Source organism: Condylura cristata, unplaced genomic scaffold, assembly GCF_000260355.1.
Source record: "Condylura cristata isolate star-nosed mole 26May11 unplaced genomic scaffold, ConCri1.0 scaffold00045, whole genome shotgun sequence".
NCBI classification, from domain to species: domain Eukaryota; kingdom Metazoa; phylum Chordata; class Mammalia; order Eulipotyphla; family Talpidae; genus Condylura; species Condylura cristata.
The window spans coordinates 1,270,802-1,290,397 of NW_004567146.1; the positions used below are offsets into that span (position 1 = coordinate 1,270,802).

At 53.5% G+C, this 19,596-nt stretch overlaps 2 protein-coding genes across 4 annotated transcripts in view; both read right to left on the bottom strand.

Moving 5' to 3' along the window:
- Positions 1-6,536: 6,536 nt before the first annotated feature.
- MMP14 (matrix metallopeptidase 14 (membrane-inserted)) lies at positions 6,537-16,262 on the bottom strand. The gene is made up of 10 exons (XM_004694660.2): positions 15,887-16,262; positions 12,266-12,414; positions 11,884-12,006; positions 11,208-11,515; positions 10,500-10,661; positions 10,111-10,271; positions 9,813-9,951; positions 9,540-9,690; positions 9,028-9,143; positions 6,537-8,523 (listed from the first exon to the last, which is right to left on the bottom strand). The coding sequence occupies exons 1-10, from the start codon at positions 15,989-15,991 to the stop codon at positions 8,192-8,194; spliced, it is 1,746 nt and encodes a 581-aa protein (XP_004694717.1). The 5' UTR covers positions 15,992-16,262; the 3' UTR covers positions 6,537-8,191.
- A 1,773-nt stretch (positions 16,263-18,035) lies between these two features.
- Positions 18,036-19,596, bottom strand: part of MRPL52 (mitochondrial ribosomal protein L52) — a 4,189-nt gene continuing 2,628 nt past the window's right edge. For all 3 annotated transcript variants that reach the window (XM_012734012.1, XM_012734013.1, XM_012734014.1), the window contains 2 exons: positions 18,533-18,597; positions 18,036-18,208 (listed from right to left, as the gene is read on the bottom strand). In XM_012734012.1, coding sequence (XP_012589466.1) covers positions 18,056-18,208; positions 18,533-18,597 — 218 coding nt within the window. In that variant the 3' untranslated portion in view covers positions 18,036-18,055. The remainder of the gene's footprint in view (positions 18,209-18,532; positions 18,598-19,596) is intronic.

The following is a 19,596-nucleotide window of genomic DNA, read 5'->3' on the forward strand; positions in this document are numbered from 1 at the left end:
CATGTAGCTTCCCTGTTTTCCCAGCACCATTTGCTGAACAAACTTTCTTTGTTCCATTGTATCTTCTTTGCTCCTTTGTCAAAGATTAGCTATCTATAAGTCTGTGGGTTTATATCTGGGTTTTCTGTCCAAATCCACTGGTCTGTATGTCTGTTCTTATTCCAGTACCATGCAGTATTGATTATTATAGCTTTGTAATATAGCTTGAAGTTTGGGATTGTAATGCCTCCATTATCTTTCTTAGTCATGAGAGTTTTGGCTATTCGAGGTCTTTTGTTGTTCCATATGAATCTCATCAATATTTTTTCTATTTCTTTTGAAGAATGTCATTGAGACTTTTATTGGGATGGCATTAAATCTGAATATTTCTTTTGGCAGGATGGCCATTTTGATGATGTTAATTCTCCCGATCCATGAGCAGGGAATGTCTTTCCAGTTCATGTGTCTTCTTGAATTTCTTTTAACACTGTTTTGTAATTTTCTTTGTAAAGATCTTTTACCTCTTTTGTTAGGTTGACTCCCAGGTATTTGATTCTTCTTGTTTTAGTTGAAAAGGGGATGCTTTTTAAAAAGTTTCTGCTTCTTCTGATTGGTTGTTTGTGTATAGGAAGGCCTCTGACTTTTGTGTGTTGATTTTATATCCTGCTACCTTGCTAAAGTACTGTGCTTTAACCCACTGTACCACCAAGGAGGGCCCCCACTTAGTGTATTTTAAGAAGTGAAAGATATTAGCACAAACAAGGCAGTAATATAGGTCTATTCACAAATTAATTACAGACTTTTTTTTTTTTTTTACAAATGTGACACTGGGTCAAAGGATTTTCTTATCCGGCCCTCCCTGGTGGTACAATGGGTTAAGGGTCAGCACTGCCAAGCTGGCCTTAGTCACTTCAACTGGAGTTCTGTCTGTCCAGGGAGCTGACCCACATACCACAGCAGACTTCTCCTGTCTCATCCCTGCTCCCCTCAGCAGTATTTCAATCTATCTGCCTGTTCTGCTCCCCACACTGTCTCTGGTGAGTCCTCTCACCCTCTTGCACCTCTGGCTTGTATCTCAGCTCTTGTGTGCATAATAAATAAATCTTAAAAACAAATAAGATTAGACCTGGTGTGGGATGGTCTCCAAAGGCTTCAGTGATGTGCCACAGAAACTTCCCTCACATACATCGAGGGGACACAGAGGCCTCCTGACCTTGACCAGAGGAATTTTGTCACAGTGTGTCTTTCTTTTTTTTTAAGATTCATGTATACAGAACTGGGGTGCAGGCCAAATGTGGGGGGGGGTGAGAGGGTTCACCAGAGACAGAGTGGGGAGCAGGACAGATTGAGAACAACATTGTTGAGGGGAGTAGCTGAGGGGAGCAGTAGGCAGGATAGAAGTCTGCTACACCATTTGGGTCACCTCCCAGGCTGGGGATCGGACTTATGCTAAAGCGGCTGCAGCTAGCTTCCTAGTGCTGCATTTTAAGTTGTTGCTCCACCAGGGAGGGCGCTGTCACTGCATTTTGAGGTCCAGGCTAGACCCTGGAGTCCAGATCAGGTAACCTGGAGCGATGGGTGACTGAGGTGTCCATAGGAGGGCAGTGTGGCAACTCGAGGAGAGAAATCAAATGCCTCCCTCCTTCCCTTCCTCGGTGGACCCTCTGTCCACCTCCCCCTCCATTCTTTTTTCTTTTCCAGAAATATTTGAGGGCTGCCCACCAACCCTCCACACAGACAGCCAACGGAAACTCTGACTTTTCCCTTTCTGAAGCTGGAAAGACTAGTCTGCCGCGCCCATAGTCCCACTCCTTTAAGTACAGGTGTCCTAGGTGGAAACTTGGAAAGTGGAAAGGGGGACGAGTGGGTGGTCTGCGCCTGCCTCTTAGGTCTCTGAGCTAGGGCTGCAGTGCCGTTACCCAGCACAAGGGGGCGCTACCACCCTGCAAAACCTGCCCCGCTTGTCTCTGCTGCAGAAAGGGTGTACCTAGCCGCATCAAGTGAAATGGATGTTCTTCCAACTTTCCTCTACAAATTATGTGCAGTTTAGTGCAGACTTGGGTAGAGGGACCTCTGGAGCACAAGCCAGTAGGGTGAAGGAGAACCTTTGGGGTTAGAGGGTTACAGGGAATGACACCTCATTTCAAGTTCTAGTTGTAGGCTGGAATGGGATACAATATGAAGGATGGCATTTCCAGAAGAATTGGACCAGCCCAATCCAATACCAACCACGTCAGATTAAGGGCAGGCTGGGTGCCAAGAGTTGGAACACAGGAGGAGTCCTAAAAGAACAAAATAGTTGTTCTGGAGTTACAAACGTTACTGACATACATTTTCCCTCCATTTAACAAATTAACAATTTAGATGGAAGAAGGGCCTCCCATGTGGCCTGGGGGTTAAGTCTCAGCGCTATTCTCCTTGAGTACCAGAATTTAATCCCCCACCAGGGAGCTGACTCACATGGCACAGCAGACCCTTCTGACCGGCCCATACCCCAGCTCTTCTATGCCAAAAATAAATAAATAAGTCTTTTAAAAAATTTGAGGTGGAATAAAAATGATCTAGTTCATAAAATGCACTCAGTGATTTTTCAACTTATGGTTCACTACTTTACACAAACAATACATACAATACTATGTATATACGTATAGAATACTATATTCATAACTAATGCTGTTTACTTATGTCTATCACACTTCTCAATGGCAATTCATACCAGTAAACTTTTTTGGGGGGACCCAAGGGAAGTGTGGACAAAATGTGCTTGTCCAGGGGCCATGATGGGGTTAGTATGATTAAGGATCATAGTCATTCTCTGAGAGAACTATCCTTGGAAGGCAACATCTGGACATGTGATGTGTTTGCAGTGGTCATATCATATTTGGGGAATTCAAATGGGATGAATTGTCCAACGTCTGAATAAATAACTCACAGAAGATCAGGAGGGTATTATTGGATCCCGAATATGGTCCTGGAGATCTGACTCCTAGCATAACTCAGGCCCTGAGTGTCTGAGGAGGGCATTTTGGGGAACTGATCTTTCTCTGTGTCTTAGGGCTGCGTGTCTCTGGAAGTCAGTAGAGAGTGACGCTTTGACCGCAGGCTGTATCGAAGTGAGCTCGAGCCTGTCCCGTGTGTGTGAATCCTTAGCACTTAAGAGGCACCAGGTCTTTCTCCCTCTTTGTTGTCAGCCTGGCACACCCCACCCAGATCCTATCCTGCTCCAAATCTGGAGAGTGCGCTTAGTGGGAAATCGAGTAAGCGGTCAGGAAGTGACCCACACAGATGAGGCAGCTTCCAGACCTGACCTGCCCCTGCGTCAACGAACTACTTCAGACGCTTGAAGGAAGTCCTTCCACCAATTCACTGCAGCGCAGACACCTCTTCTGTCCCCTCGTCTGCCCTCCCTACACAGGTGTGGTTCTTTGGTGGCAAGAAGCTGGTCTCCTCCATCTCCAAGCCAAGAAGTTTCCATTTTAGGGACAGAGGACCTGGGGCCACCTCTCAGCCTTGAGGCCGTGGAGGAAGCTGGTTCCTTAGCATGTGAAGCCAGCCCTGGCCTGAGATGCCTCCTTATGTTGTGGCGCCCTGGGTTCAGGGCTAGTGAGGGGCAGGGAGGACAGAGGGGGCTGGGCCTGGCAAGGGAAGGCTGGCCTGGAAGGAGCTGAGCCCTAGGCCCTGGGCCAGGGTGGAAAGTATGTATGTGAGCTCATTTGGAAGGTGGCTTCTGGCCAAGCAGGCCTGCCTCCCTCCCCAGCTCAAGCTGCCCAGCCCCCTCACAGGCCGCCTCTGGGTGTCCCCAGCCTCCCAAAACTGCCTGAGGGAGGAAGGCAGAATACCCCAGGTTAGGTGTGCAGGAATTGGTATGCTGGGGGAAGTAGATTTGGATTTGTGGTGCGGGTATGCAGGAAAGGGGTACAGAGATTTAGGACAATGGAGCAGCCTTGAGGGGAGAGCCTTGGGGCTTTAGGGACTAGGAAGTGCCCCTGAAGGCTCTCCCTCCCCCTGATCCCATCCCTCCCCTCTCCCCTTCCCCACCATTGTCTCACTTGGCCCCTCAGATTTCTTTTCTTTTTTTGAAATCTAATTGGTTTTGTTGACATTCACGAGTCAGACAGTGGCTTCTAGACACCTCTTCTAGACCCTTTTAGCTGTGAGTCCCAGTGCATGATGCTTCCCTCCTTGCCTTACCTGATCCTGCCCCCCCCTCCCCAAGGGAGGTGACTGCTGGCAAAGTGGGCTGATGAAGACCCTTGCCCCCTGCACTCCCACTCCCTGTGGTGCCACCGCTGTTATACACAGCAGACAAACACTTGTTCTGGGTCCATACTGGGAGAGACCCCTAAGGGCATGGTTAGAATCTGCCTGTATTGAAAAATGAATCAGACTGGTCTGTCTGGACTAGGAAGTTGTGATCTTAAGTGAGTCTTGTCTGGGTCTCGGTTTCCACATCTGTAAAATGGGGGCAATGTTGGTATTGTGAGGACCTCAGCAAAAGTTGGTTTCTCATCACTGCTTCTTAGCTGGAAAGTTCATCAGCTTGTGGGCAGAAGGGACTCTGAGGGAGGGACAGTAAGGACCTGAGTTGGCCAGTTTGAGGGTAGAGTCCTTCTCCCCTGTCCTCTCTCCTCAGGGCCCAGCTCCCTGAGGTCTTCTGTCCCTTCCCTTCCATCCCACTGATCTAGTGCCTGGCTGGCAGCCCTGGAGTCGTGGGCCCAGATGGAGCCCTGGCGATGACAAGGGACTCCATGGCTCCCCACTCAAGCATGTGGGTGCAGTGGTGGTCAGAGCGCTGCTGCTGCTGCCGCTCAGGCACTTGCCCCCAGTGCATCTTAGAGCAGCTTTCCAGGCTCTGCCAAACTTCCTCGCAGATTCCCCTCGGCTCCCTCTGGCAGCACTAGCTCACATGTGCTGCTTTCGAATAAAGGAACTTGGAACCATAGAAACTGGGTCAGGCCCAATGGACAAAGCTGGATAAGGCCAGTGTTTGTAAGTCTCTGGGAGCCAAAGGGCCCTCTGCTCTCCCTTGACCCCTGTCTAACCCAGATGGATGAGGCACATTCTGGGGTCTCCAGGCGACCTCAGGGAAGATCTCATTTTTCTCAGGGGCATCAGAAACACCCCGCAATTCTCCCGGCTTGTGAAGCCCTCTTCCACCTCTTCTCCCTTTGTCTCTGGTCCTCCATTCCCCTCTTGGCTTGAGAGAGCATCTTGTGATTCCAGAATCAGGGCCAAACAATTTCCTCGTGATGGGGAAACCGCACTCCAGCAGCCGGGAGCCCTAGGCTCCCCTCCTCTTTCTTCCCTCTGGCAGTTCCCCCTCCCCAGGCTCCTCCACTGGCTCCAGCTGTGTTTTGCTGAACTCCCACTGGATAACATCTGTAATTACCTCCAGATGTGGACCACAAAAACACAAAGGGGCCATGAGCTCATTTTTGAGCTCCTTGCCACACGCACAGGCCCCACGACCCCCAAATACCCCTGACTTCCCCATGCCAACTTTTCAGAGCCCCCAGTCCCATCCCCTTTGGTGAGGGTGGGGAGGAGGTGGTGTCCTGTTCCGCTTAGAAACTGTGCCAAACAGCTGTTGGCAGGAGAGGTGCAGGAGGCCAAGAGTTCCTGGCTGGCAGGAAGGTGGGGTACCCCTTCTGCCAAAGCAATCACACCAAGCAGCCCTGAATAGCAGCTGGAGAGAAAGGCTGGCCTAGGTGGGGCCAGAGCTCTGCAGGCTGGCTGTGGAGGGGACCTGGGCTAGAGCCCAGGATGGGCTGGGCTGGGCTGGGCTGGGCTGGGCTGGGCTGAGGCAGGAAGGGAAGAGGGGAAAGAAGGCTGCTCCCCTCCAGCTGAGCTGACTCAGCAGCTGAGTGATTTCCTCCCTGCAGGCTGGTTTCGGGAAGCGTGTGGGTCCACAACCTGGGAACCCAGTCTGGGGCAGCAGTTTTTAAGGGAAGAGGAAACAAGACCTTGCTATTCTGCCCTTCCAACCTGACTACCCTGGCCCTCCTGGGCAGTTGGGGTGATGCATAAGCTAATCTTAATTGGTTGAGGGGCAACCACTTTCTCCTGAGCTACTTCTGTGCCAGCAGCAGGAGGCCCTGGGCCTGGAAGATACTTAGATCCCAAGGCCTGGGGTGAAGGGTCTGTTGCCATGACCTCCATTAGATCCTGAGGGTCACTGAGCAGCAAACAGAAGCCCGAGGAAGTTGAGGGCCTGTGGTTAAAGCACAGGATGGTAACGCAACTCAACTCAGGAAGATTTTCTGTGAGGCCTCAGCCTGACTACTTCCTCTTGCCTTTGGGCCTCAAAGATGGCATTTTAAGCCACGTTGGAGAAAGCAACTGGTTTCCGTGGGCCAGTCCCCAGTCCCATGAAGTATGCCCTCCTTAACTCTGCCCCCCACACCCCTTTCATCCACTAAGAATAAACATATTCCTTTATGAAAAGTGCCAAAACCCCACCTCATGGAAAACGCTGCTCATGAGGCCTGTTCTCCCCTTTCCATTCTCCTCTTGGCCACATCCCATTCACCCTTTTAAGAGAGCTGCAGCCACACAAAGAATGTGAACACCGTTTATTCTTTGTGGAAAGGTTGAACAAGGTCAAAACTGTCCATAGAGGTCACTGACCCAGCCCCGCCCTGCAGGTTCCTGGGGTCCATGCCTCTGCCCCCCACCCCCACCCCTCCCCATGCCCCTTGTTAACAAAAAGGAACAATTTGAAGGGAATTCATATATAATAATTATAATAAAAATATACATTAAACAAAACAAAAAAAACCCCAAACAAGACAAATTTAGCCGAACTGCCAGCACCGTTCACCCCATTTCTCCCACCCCCCTTTGCCCCCCACATCCCTCTCCTCTCACTTCTCCCATAGGGTCTCTCACTCCCAAGTCCCCAGTACCATGACCACTTTTGGTGGCTGAAGGAGACTTCCAAATGGGTGGGCTGGATGGGGGAGAAGGGGTCAGTAAACCAGTAGGATGGGCTAAGAGGCAGGGTATCAGGAAACGGGGGGCTAACCTAACACCCAGGCACTTGCCTCCCCTGGCTGAGGCCCAGACAGCACCGCCAGCCTCTGCTGCCCCTCACTAGGTGGCTACTCTCAAGGGCTGAGCCCCACATATGACGTCTCCACTCCTTCCTCTGGACATCCTCCCTCTTACCTGTCTGGTCAGAAGAAATGAATGAGGAGCAGGTGTGCCCCTCCTGAGTGCCCCAAGAGAATGTGTCCTCCGGGGGTACACAGCCCACCCAAGGCATCCCTCCTGGCCTGCCCGGCCTCCAGCCATCCACACCTGCTGCATCTCCTTTTGGTCCCATCCTGTCCTGTCCCCTCTGGCTGCTCTGCCCTTAGGGTCCCTGCTCCAGCCATCTGCATTTGAACCAAGTTCTTCCTTTGTGTGGTCTTCTGGCTCATGCCTAGGGCTCTGGATGGAGTCTCCACTTGGCCTCACTCCCCAGTGTCTGTACCCCCAGGTCTCAGCATTTCCAATCTCGATGTCCCTGTCCATGGCTACCATCCGGGAGGGTCGGGCTGACAGAGGTGTCTGCAGTCCCAGTTTAGTCTTCAATGGCTCAGGCCCCTTCCATGGGAGGCGGGAGGGAGGCAGAGGCAGGTCTCTGTGCAGAAGACTGACCCTCTCTGAGCTTTCCTCCCAAGGGCTTAGGGTGGCCGTGCAGCCCCCACCCACTCATACTCTCCCGGGTCACCCCCACAGCAAGGCTAGACTTCTTTTAGCCACAAAGAGTGGTGGGAGATTGCCCATTGGCTACACTTGGGGACTAGAAGGGGCTGAAGTGCCCAGAGCCTCCTGAGGTCAGAGTTCAGAGGTTAAAGGTATGTCACGGAATGGAAAAGGAGCAGATGACCCCATGTGACCTTTACCAGCCAGGTCGGAGGTCCTGCCTTCAAGTGCAGAGCCAAGACATTCAGATGGGGGTGGACACACACCAAGCTACGGGGTTCCCCCGAGGGGCAGGGGCTGGGAGGAGCGAAGCCTCTTGAACCCCAGGGGACCCATCTAGGGAAGAAGCGATGCCAGGGTGGAAGGTGGGAGAGGCCAGTCACGGGACAGAGGAGGGACGAGGGAGTGAGGGGCAGGAGGGGTCTCAGGGAGGTGTGGGAGGCGCCCACCCACCACCACCTGCTGCCTCTGGCCTTGAGAGGCGAAGTCCTTGTGGCAGGAGTGGGCAGGCCAGTGGTGGGGGTCAGACTTTGTCCAGCAGGGAACGCTGGCAATAGAGCAGTCGCTTGGGGGTCCCGTGACGTCTGAAAAAGAAGACGGCGAGGCCGACCGCCAGCACCAGGAGCAGCAGCAGCACAGGCAGCACCACAGCAGCCGCGCTCACGGCCCCGCTGCCCTCCTCGTCCACCTCGATGATGATCACCTCTGTCTCTTCCTCAGTCCCCTCATCCGGCCTGCCCCCAGAGGGGCAGCCCATCCAGTCCCGCAAGGCTGACTTGGGGTAGCCCGGCTCGACTTTCAGCTTCTGGTTGTTGAATTTCCAGTACTTGTTCCCCTTGTAGAAGTAGGTGAAGCCTGGGAAGGGGTTGGGGGGTGGTCAGCAAGAAGGTGACAAGAAAAAGAGGTGGGGGCAGCATCCAGGAGACCCGAAGAAAGAGCAGAAGGGAAATCTGTCAGTGTGCAGCTGGTTGAGTTCATCCCCCCTCCCCCCCTTTTTTATTGGCTGAAATACACTGCTGAGGGGCACAGCGGGCGGGTCAGGAGAGGTCTGCCACGCCATGTTGGTCACCTCCCTGGCTGGGGATCGAACTCGTGCTGCAGTGGCTGCGGAGAGCTTCATAGTGCTGCGCTTTAACCCGTTGCACCACCAGGGAGGGCCCTGAGTTCACCTCTTGACCTTTTCCAGTCTCCTCAGCTGTAACTGGGGTAATGCTACCAAAGTGGCTTGGTGTGTGGAAAGTGCTGGCACGTGGCAAGGGCCCCCCAAAGGTGATCACTGTCCTCTTGGCTCTTCTGCTCTTGGATAACTCCTTGTTCCCATCCTCCCCTTACACACCCCTGTCCCCTTGCCCTTCTCACCTTCATTGCTGCCCATGAATGACCCTCTGGGAGACTCAGGGATTCCTTCCCAGACCTTGATGTTTTTGGGGTACTCGCTGTCCACCGCCCTGAACTCCTCGTTGAAACGATAATACCTGGGTGGGGGAGAGGTGGGTGTGGTTGGACACTTGGGCTGTCACTGGGTAGCAGGATCTGGGACCGAATCCACCAGTGAGCAAAGGGTGGCTGTGGACAGGGTGGGGGACAGGTTCTGAGTAATGAGGGCCTACAGCTGAAAGCAGGAAGGTGGGGGTGGAAGGAGCTCAGGCTGCAAGGAGCCACCAGCAGCCTTAATGACAGTGCCTGGCTGCTGGGGCGGAGGCCCAGTGCTGGGGTAGGAGGCATCAAATGACCAGGTCTGAAATGGTGACCGGGTCACATCCCACTCACTCGGCACGCAGAGGAGGCTGCTGTTGCTGGGCCATAGCGGAGCCCCAGCCAGCTCCTTCTCCAAGGAACCATCTCAAGGATAAAGTGGGGTGTGGTCTTACTTGTTTCCTCGGAAGAAATAGGTCTTTCCATTGGGCATCCAAAAGAGAGCAGCATCGATCTTGTCGGTAGGCAGTCCTCTGCCCAACTCCTTAATGTGCTTGGGGTAGCCAGGATCCAAGGTGGCTTCGTCAAACACCCAGTGCTTGTCTCCTGGGGGGGTGGCGGGGGCGGAGGGAGGACAGGGCTGGGGTTCCACTGAGCTCTAGGGCCTTTGGAGGAGTCAGTTCCCCGCCACTCCCCACACCAAAGACGACAGCAGAATGCCGGGTTACCTTTGAAGAAGACAAACTTGCCATCCTTCCTCTCGTAGGCCGTGTTGATGGAAGCGGGCAGGCCCCGCCAGAACTGGCCGATGGGCATTGGGTATCCATCCATCACTTGGTTATCCCTCACACGCCAGAACCAGCGCTCCTGGGTGACAGCCAGGCGGGAACAGTACATTAGGTCTCGTAGCTTGACTGAACCCCCAAAACTCCCCCGCTGGCTCCACCGTGGTTTTCGCTCTCCTGCTGCAGTTTCCACCTAGCCTCCTGGACAGAGATCCCGAACCAGCCCACTTCTTCCTCTCACCTTGAAGACAAACATCTCCCCACGGAGCATGGCCACAGTGTCAAAGTTCCCATCACAGATGTTGGGCCCATAGGTGGGGTTTTTGGGTTTATCAGGGACAGAGGATCTGGAGGTGGTCCTGGGTTGAGGAGGCATCTTGGTGGGGAAGCCTGCCTCACTCCCTGAGTGAAAAGAAGAGGGGAACTTCAGATTAGGAGGCAGAGAAGGAAAAAAGAGACAAACATCTGGGCAGAAACACTCTTGGAGAGGTAGGATGCTCAGGGGTGGCTGGAGCCATCAGCTAAGAAAAGACAGGGCAGATGCGTGGGCCCGATGGGGGGTGGCGGGAGAAGCCACCCGCAGCTAGATCAGGAGAGGACAAGGTGGAGACGTGGGCGTAGATCACTCACCATAAAGTTGCTGGATGCCCCGGCGGTCATCATCAGGCAGCACGAAGTTCTCTGTGTCCATCCACTGGTAGAAGGGCGCCATGATGGCTGAGGGGTCACTGGAATGCTCAAGGCCCAGGGCGTGGCCCAGTTCGTGCACAGCCACCAGAAAGATGTCATTCCCTGGAGGGATGGGGGTGCTTATGGTGACAGCCTGGGTCCCTGCCCTAGATTCTGGGCTTCCCCACCAGAGGCTTCAGTTGCATACCCAGTCCTGCCTGCTATGTCTTACACCCAGAGTGACTGAACCCTGAGATCCAGCCTCATATCTGGCAGCTAAGGCACGAAGCCTGTCAGTAATCCTCTTGGGGTAGAAGGAAGAGCGTGATCTGGGGTCAATCCCAATTCCAGGAAGACTTGTATTAAGGGAAACTGAGGCCCTATCTGGATCTCAGTTTCTCCCACGAGCTAGAGGTGACATTTTCCTGAAAGGTGGGTGATTGGATGTTCTTAAGTCTTTGGCAAGTCAATTATTGGGTGAGAGACGCGAGCAGACGTAAATAGCTCAACACAGGATTCTTGCTTTCTTTGGAAGAGAGACCTAAGATTGTTGTGGCCCCTGTAGCCTGAGATGTTGGGGTTTGAGCTTTTGGGAGGAGTTAGGAGAATCCCTGAACAAATGCTCACGGACTCTCCCGGGAATAAGAGTCCTAGGGCTACCTCGCTCACCATTCAGATCCTCATTCCGGACAGTCCAGGGTTCAGCAGAGTCAAAGTGGGTGTCCCCTCCAATGTTGGGACCTGGGAAGTAGGCGTGGGCCAGGAAGCCGCCCTCGCCATCAAAAGGTGTGCTGTCACCATGGAAGCCCTCAGCGAAGAAGATCATGATGTCGGCCTCCTTCTCATGGCCCTCGCGGATGTAGGCATAGGGTACCTCTCGGAAGCGCAGTGGTGTGGTGCTCTCCCACACACGGAAAGCCTTGCGGATGGCCTCGAATGTGGCATACTCGCCCACCTTGGGGGTGTAATTCTGGATGCTGAGGTCCAGTCGTGTGGGGAGAGGATGGGAGTGTGTTAGGCTAACAAGGGGCAAAATTTTCCTTCCCTGCATTCTCCCGGGTCCGACTGAACTGCCCAGCCACCTTTGCCTGACCCAGCATTTCCTGCAGCCTCACAATGCCTCTGTCCCAAGAACTGAGGGCTCGGGGGACCCTCAGGCTTTGGCTTTCTGGGTCTGGGGTGTAGCCTCTGCAGGCTGCACCTCTTTCCAGGGTTATAGCCATTTTCTTCCCAACTCCCAAGGATGCTTCCCAGGAACAGTGAGTAGGCAGGAGGTCTGAGTCTTTGCCAGCTGATTGGGAAAGGTAACCCGATGTGAGAAAGGCCACTTGCCTGTTGGACTCACCAGAAAGTGATCTCATTGTGCTGCCATTTGAGGCCCTGGATGGCATAGCGCTTCCTTCGCACATTGGCCTTGATCTCAGTTCCAAACTTGTCTGGAACACCACAGCGGGGGCGCCGCATGGCTCTGGGTGGGTTGGGGGCAGGATCTGGGTCAGTGTGGTGTATGGGAGAGCAAAGGTCTACAGAGAGGGGAGATGTCTGGCTCCAGTGCCCGTGTGGGGAAGGGCCAAGGTTATGAGGTCGGGGTCATCGGAAGGGTCAGGAGCAGAGTGCAGGGGTGAGGTAATGGGGCCGGAGCCAAGCCTTCAGGTAGCAACCTTTCTGGGGCTAGAGGTCACAGCAGTGGGTGCTGGGCAGAATTCCTTCTAGGCTCTAGCACTTACTTCATGGTGTCTGCATCAGCCTTGCCCGTCACTTGCAGACCGTAGAACCTCTGCATGGCAGCAATGGCAGCTGATAGCGACTGGGGTGAGCGCTGTGTGTGGGTACGTAGGTCCCCAGGGGGCAGGTAGCCATACTGCTGCAGCCAGGCCTGTAGGGAAAGTGATGTGGCTTAGCATCCCCTCCTCATCCAAGGGAAGCCGCTGCCTCCTCCATGGCACCTGGCAAGTACCCTTGACTTGGTAAGACAAGGGCAAGAGTGCCCTGCCTGGCTCAAGCAGTGGGTCTGGAGGAATTCTCAGGCTGGACCCAACCAAACTCTGGCCAGGCCCCAGTATGGCTTTTATCCTGGAGCTTTGGACTCACACAGGGCTGGGGACAGACTGGTTATGGCTCTCTTGAGGAGGGATGGCCTGGTGGCGTAAGTTCTAGGTTGTCTTCTCGGGGCTGAGACAACTTCCAGCACTTTCCTCCACTGTTGTAAATACAGCACGTCCTCCCTGAGACTGAGCAGAAAAACAGCCAGGGCTGAGGCTGGCTGCTGAGAGGGAAGTGGGCCTCTGGAGGTGGGGAAGGGAGTGATCCCGCACAGAGCCAGGACCTGCCGGTCCCAAACAAGTGGCATCTAACCTAGAACTTGGTTCCTAAAGGTCCATTCAAGGTTCTCAGTAGAGGGCGGGGGAGATGGAGCAGTGGTGACTGGGGACTATATTTTACTTTAGGTATGCTATGATTTATTTACAATATAAAGGCTTTTGGCGTTTAACTGAAAAGTAGATACACTGCAAAGACCTATAAGAGTAATGGAGTATTTTCCAGATGTCGAAAAGGTAAAATGAACCAGGTTATTATGCTCTGGTCCCTGCTTCAGCTTTGCCTTAAGGACTCCAGAGGGGGCTGCAGGGCTGCAGCCCCTACCCCAGGGCATTACACTGGATCTCCAGGTGGCTCCCCTCCCTCCCCCCCTTGGCCCAGGCCCTGGTTTGGTACAGCCCGCTCCCATTGGAGCTGGGGTGATTCAGGAGCAGCTGACCCACACGAGCTCACAGGGGCAAGAATTGCAACATGGTTCTGGGAAGTAATCCTCCAAGGCTGTAGGGGAGTTATGCTCCGAGAGGTAAACACCATGACCTTTCTCTAGAAAACAGGCCTGGCCAAAACAAAGCTCAGCTCCACAAGGTTCTGAGAACCCCACCTCAAGTTAACCTGTGGCGTACTAGAGGGGAGCAGGGCAGGGTGCTCCTGTGCTGGGCTGCTCTCTGGGAGCTGTAGGCTTGCCCTGACCTGTGCTGGCTTCAGTCACAGCCAGTGCCCAAGGAAGGCCTGCTGTGGCCTGTGCCCAAGTATGCAGGAAACTCCCTTTACCCCTAGCCTCACCTGCAGGATAGACACATCCCAGGTTTATGACCCCTGAGCTTTGGGAAAAGATGGGAGTGGCCTACTCCTGGAGCTGGTAGTGAGTTAGGATTGAGGTGGGGAATTCTCTTCGGGCAGGATGACAGAAGGGAGGGTGGCAGAGAGGTGGGGAAAATCGACGTAGCTGAGGAGTTCTGGGGTAAATCTTCCCTGGTGAGTCGTTCAAGGATACCTACCGGCTGTGACATATTCACACCCACGACCTCCCCTGGATGGGTACCCAAGATAAAAACAGAGACTTGGTCCAAGGGGACTTCCTTGGAGTCAACAGAGCCTCAGGGCCTGGAAAGGAAGTGCCCTCCTCCCAGGCCTAGGTTTTCTTCTTTCCATGTCACAGGGTAAGCCTCTGAGTAAAGCATGAACCACAGAGGAGACTATGAGGTCGGAACCACAGAAGAGAGAACTCTAGTGTCTGCGGCTGGGAGGGGAAAGGGCCCGGTGCCAGACAGGCCAGGGGGAAAAGAGGGCTGTCCGGGTGCAGGACTATGAATGCCTGGTGGGAGGGACCAAGCCGCCTGAGGCCTTGGCCACCTCAGCTCTCTCTGCAGTCCAGCCTGGAGAGGGACTTCTTGAGGCCAAAAAACTTCAGTCAGGCTTTGTCTTGAAAACGGAATTCTACAAGGTATTCCCCTGGGGGAAAGTCAGGGGACTCTCCCGGCTCTGGCCTAGGAGTCCTGCAGAGGGCGGAGGGCACCTCTGGCTCTCCAGCGGGCCCTGTGCCTCCCTCTCTCTGCTTCCCACCTCATGTCCCAGAAGCAAATGGTGGTTCTGGCATTGGGACTGCCTCAGACCCACTTAAAACAGAGGCAGGACTGCCACCCTCCCCTCGGAGGCTAGTGGGGCAAGGAGGGAAGGGAGGCAGGGCGGGCAGAGTTGGCAGCCGGCAGCTCCCCAGATGCCCAGGCTCCTTTTGTTAAGCGCTCTCCCTTTCAGGCCTCAGATGAAGCCTCCAGGCCTGGTCAAGGATGTCTCCTCCTCCTTGTCCTTTTCAGGCTTAGCCTCAGGATAGACTTTTCACTCTCTCTGGCCACCCCCATTCCTAAGGCCACACTTTTCTTTCGGCCTCGGACTCCTTCAGGATGTGAGGCAGGACCTTCTCTGGTGGGATCAGACCGGACAGAGGAGGCCAAGTCCACATCCCCTCCCCCATCCTGGCCCTTCCCGGCCCCTCCCGACCGCACCCAGGCCCTTGCCGGCTGAGTGGGTAGGGATGGCCTAAAATAAGAAGGTGATCAAATCCGTCTCCCACCTTCGCCCCAAAATAAAAAAGAGAGAAAGAGGAAAAACCTCTCCAGACAACTCCCACGCAGCTTCCTCCCTGGCCCCTTGGGCCAACGTCGGGAATGGTCTGGGGGCTACCCGTTAGTCCAGGCATGTGTGGGCACCCTTTCCCCGCTCCCTTGTGCGAAGCCCCCAGTTTCCCTGCAATTAACACACAAAAAACAATGATCAAAAACAACATAAAGGACCCGAGGGCGCCAACCGGGGAGGGGCAGAGGAGGCCCAGAGGCCGGGTTGAGCCCCAGGCTCACAAGGAGAGCTTTGTGCGTGTGCAAGCGCGTCCGGGCACTAGCGCCGCGACCCCAGACGCAGGGCAGCAGGCGTTGGCTGGGGGGCCGGGGCCGCTTCGCCGGCCGGCCACCCTCCACCCAACCTGGCCGCCGAGGCGTTGTGGAGGGCCGGGACCGCCCGGGAGGCGGGAAGCGGCAGCCGCAGCGTGTGGGGCCGGAGCCGGGGCGCAGTCGCCCCCAGCCCTCCCTGCGGCGCCCCAGCGCGGGCGCGCGGACTGAAGAGCGCCGGGAGCTGGAAAGTTGGAGAAACAACAAACTCTCACGCTTGACAAGAAATCGGGATGGCGCGGAGTCTGCACGGAGTCCAAATATTAATCACGCTCCCAAATGGTTCCAGAGCTGAGCTCAGAGCCCAGAGGAATTGGGGAGGGTGGGGACAGGGGGCCCCAGCTGCAGAGTTCTTCCAAGGGAAGGCACGGGAAAGAAAGTTGGCGGCGGGTCCCGGGTGGGGTGGGGGAGAGTTGGTTGGAGGAAGCAAAAGTTGGATCGACTTGAAGTTTGGAGATGAGGAGGGAATGGAAAAGGAGTACGCGGCAGGAGGGGCGCAGATCCAGCCGAGAGCCCCCCTCTCCGAAGGGGGCTGTCCCCTCGGGGACCCCCGCTCGCCTCCGGGCCGCGCCGGAGGAGCTCACTTACTTCAGGGCTGAAGCTGCTTTGCGCGGAGCTGAGGGAGGCGAGCGCGGTGCCGAGCGTGAGCAGGGGCAGCAGCAGACCGCCGGCGGGTGGCGGGACTGGAGACATGGTCTGCCGGGAGCCGTGCAGGGAGCCGGCCGGGCGGGCTCCGCGGCGGGCCCAAGCCTGGGGTCGCGCTGCCACTCCCTCGGGGCGCCTTTGTCCTCGGGAGGCACTGAGTTTGGATTCCTCGAGCGCTGTCCGCCGGGAGATGAGGGGATTGTTCTTGAAAGTGTCCGCTTGCCCGTCCCCTCTTTCTCGTTTTTTATCTTTCTTCTGCTTAGTCGGCCGAACTGGATCGGGAGTCCTCTCCTCTCTGGTCCCTCCTTCTCCCACGGCCTCTTCCCCGCCCCCGCCCCAGCCCCAATGCCCTCCTTTCCCGGTGCGGACGTGGTTGTCTCAGCCTGAATCCAATTACAGCCAAGAGCCGGGTAAAAAAACCCTAACTTGCTTTTTTTGTGGTGGAGGCTGCCATCTGCAGGGGCTGAGACCGCTGAGAGAGATGGGGGCTGAGAGGGGGGACCCAGGAAACGATGTGGGAGACTTTCTCTTCTTAAGCATATTTTGGGGGGCTGGATTCCTCTGGTATTCAGGGTTGGTCTCACCTCAGAGTGGGAAGCTCTGGGACTCTCAGTGGCTGAAAGCAAAGAAGTTCAGAGCCTGGGCTGGTAATGGGGTTTTCCATGTCTAGGAGACCTGGGCTAGGGGTTGTCTGCTGAGATCTGCCGCCCACTTAAATGTAAACTTTTGTCCTTATTCTTAACCTCTCTGTCCTTGAATTACTGGTGTCCTTCTGCCAAAAACCTAACTACCCACAACTATATTGGATCTGGGGGTCCTGTCTTTATAGAAAGACAAACATGTTCTCTTTATTACTACTATCACAGCAATCTAGTTGCTCCTTAAATTACAACTGGCTGGGAGGAAGGGGTCAAGTCCATAGACTCTGGGGAAACATAAATGGCAAAATAGTTAGAAAACAACAATTTTGAAGTTTAGTTGTCCCTCTATGGGGGGGGGAGGAGAAGGAGTAATTCCTTAAAGGGGAAAAACCTCTTTCAAGGAAAGCCTAGCCTCAGAGAACAAAAGGTGGAGATATGCAGGAAGGAGGAGCTGCTAAAGCTGAAGGGAGAGAGGTAAGAGGTTGAGACTGGATCTGGAAAAGCGGTAGCAGAAACAGGAAAAGTGTGGGAGACAGAAAATTTGACCATCAGCGAAATCTAAGATCCAAGAACTGGCATTGGTTAGTGGAGAGAGGAAGGAAGAAAGAGGGGGAAGGAGAGAAAGAATGCAAGGGAAGGAATAGGATGCTGAACAAAAAGTAGGTCAGGTAGGAAGCTCCAGAAATCCCAGAGACTCAGTGACTAATGTTTTGTGCAGGAAAATGTAGCAGTCCATTGCTCTGGACTGTAATAGAGACAAAGGACCTTTCCCTCCAGAATCCATGCTTGATAGAATGTCAAGATTGTCTGGGTTTGGGGCAGCTGTCAGGTTTGGGGGTGACAATATGGTGGATGTTAGATTCCAACCCTATAGTTATTGGCGTACCTCTGGGTCTCCCGTATACAAACTGTGGTGTAGAAGATACAGACTTTTGTCCAGTTGACTCTGGAATTCAGTCAGAACCATGGGAATCTTAGGATCCAACTCTTAGCAGCATATGCTAAGTCTGGTTCTTCCTATGTCAGCTTTTCAGTGGGGGTACCCTCTTGGATTATATGTATATCTCTAAAGTTTAGGAAAACTGATACTATTGCTTGGCACTCCTGTTGGAACTCTTTCACAACATTTATTAAATGCCTGACTAGCATGTGGCCTGAACTGTAATGTGATGTTAAAGGTTTAAATGCCTCTCCACGTTTACAGAGAACTACTGGTCAGAGTTGGGCCAGTGCCTATGGTCTATAACAGCAGGAGGAATTCCCCCAAAGCAAGGTTCTGCTAAACTGGAGTAAAGCTGGGGGTGAGAGCACTGAGCCTTCCAGTAATCTTGGTTCATCTTCCAGGTATCTAAGCTTTTTTGCTCTGAGGACAGATGGGGAACATAAAGGCTCTTGTCTGTCTGGATAAATCATCTAGATGACAGAAAAGGAAGTCAGAGAAAGACTGCGAAAAGGAGACAGGAACTACTTTTTATTGACTAGGTAGTGGGCTCTGTAGTAGAATCCCCTTGGGTTTAAGGGCATTTTTCCGCTTCCTTTCTTCTTCCTGCAACTTCTCCTGCTGTTTGAGCTGCCATGCCTGTAATCCAGCATCTATTTCCTGCGACAGCAATACAACTCGTCTCTGAAACAGGAAAACAGTGTGGATGACATCTGGGGCTTGAGCTATGTACCATACATCCTTCCACTCACAGATCAAAGCCAGAGGTTTCAGCTAGAAAATGACACTGGGGAAGGGGTAGGACCCAGTCCTGGGGTGGGTTGCAGCAGCAGGCAGTGATTTCGTGGCAGAATGTCTACTACTGGTTCCTGGCCTAAGACTGCCTCACTCTGTTCCTCTTTGGCTGTTCAAACTTCAGCATATGGCTTAGGTGCCAACACAGTTCAAGATAAATTACACTCTTAACCTCCGCCCTCCTGTTATACACAGGTTGCTCTAGCCACTCACTGCAAACTTCTCCCTTTGGGCTTTTCTTCGAAGTTGCCCTTTCATTGGAGGGGCAGGGCGGCCATCTGCAGAAAAAAAAAAGTGAGAGAAAAGGCAAGTGTCAGAGATGGCCTGCGGCACTTTGTAAAGCACTGTCACAGGAATGAGGCAAAAACTAGCTTAGTTCCTGTCATTTCACACCCGCTGCAGCTTGATTCACCTAAAACATGTCCTTCACCTTCAAGGATGAGGTATGCTAGAACAACCAAGAATAATCTCCTAGGCATGTTCCTACTTACCCCTTATTAGTCTGGAATTCAAAGTCCTTTCCAATGCCGAATCTCCTGTTTTATCGTCAGAAACCCTCCACTCAAAGTGATCTGATAACTCTTCTACTCAGTCTTTGATAAATTCTGTCTCACTCCATAGGAAACAAGGGCTTCTTTTCCGTTCTGTCCAGGCAAATTCTCATCCTTAGGCCCACCTCACTCCTGCCTGTCCCAGAAACCTTCCTCTGTCCTCTTCAACTCCCTCAGGTCTCACTTCTGAAAGAAGTGCAGCTCAATTTAATATCCACCTGTTTCCTTTGGGTCATTTATTATACTGTTGTTCTTAGCATTTGCCATTTTTTAAAAAAGATTTATTTATTTATGTATACAGAACTGGGAACAGGCCAGAGGTGCAGGGGCAGTGAGAGGATTCACCAGCGACAAAGTGGGGAGCAGAACAGGCAGATCGACGAAGTACTCTGCTGAAGGGAGCAGTGGGTGAGACAGGAGAGGTCTGCTGCGCCATGTGGGTCACCTCCGGGGCAGGGATCGAACTCGCACTGAAGTGGCTTGGCTGGCCTACAGTGCTACGTCCTAACCTGCTGCACCACAGGGAGGGCCCCATTGGCCACTTTGAATCCTTGGAATGGGGCAAAGCGCTGAAGTATTTAACTTTTAAAATGTCCATGTTTTATATTTCCTTAGCTCGAATTATTCCTTGTTATCAGGGATTATTATATCCCTAGTTGCAACTACAGTATCGAGTAGGGACATAAGTATGTAATACAAATTCTGCAGGTATCTCTCTGGTGGCAT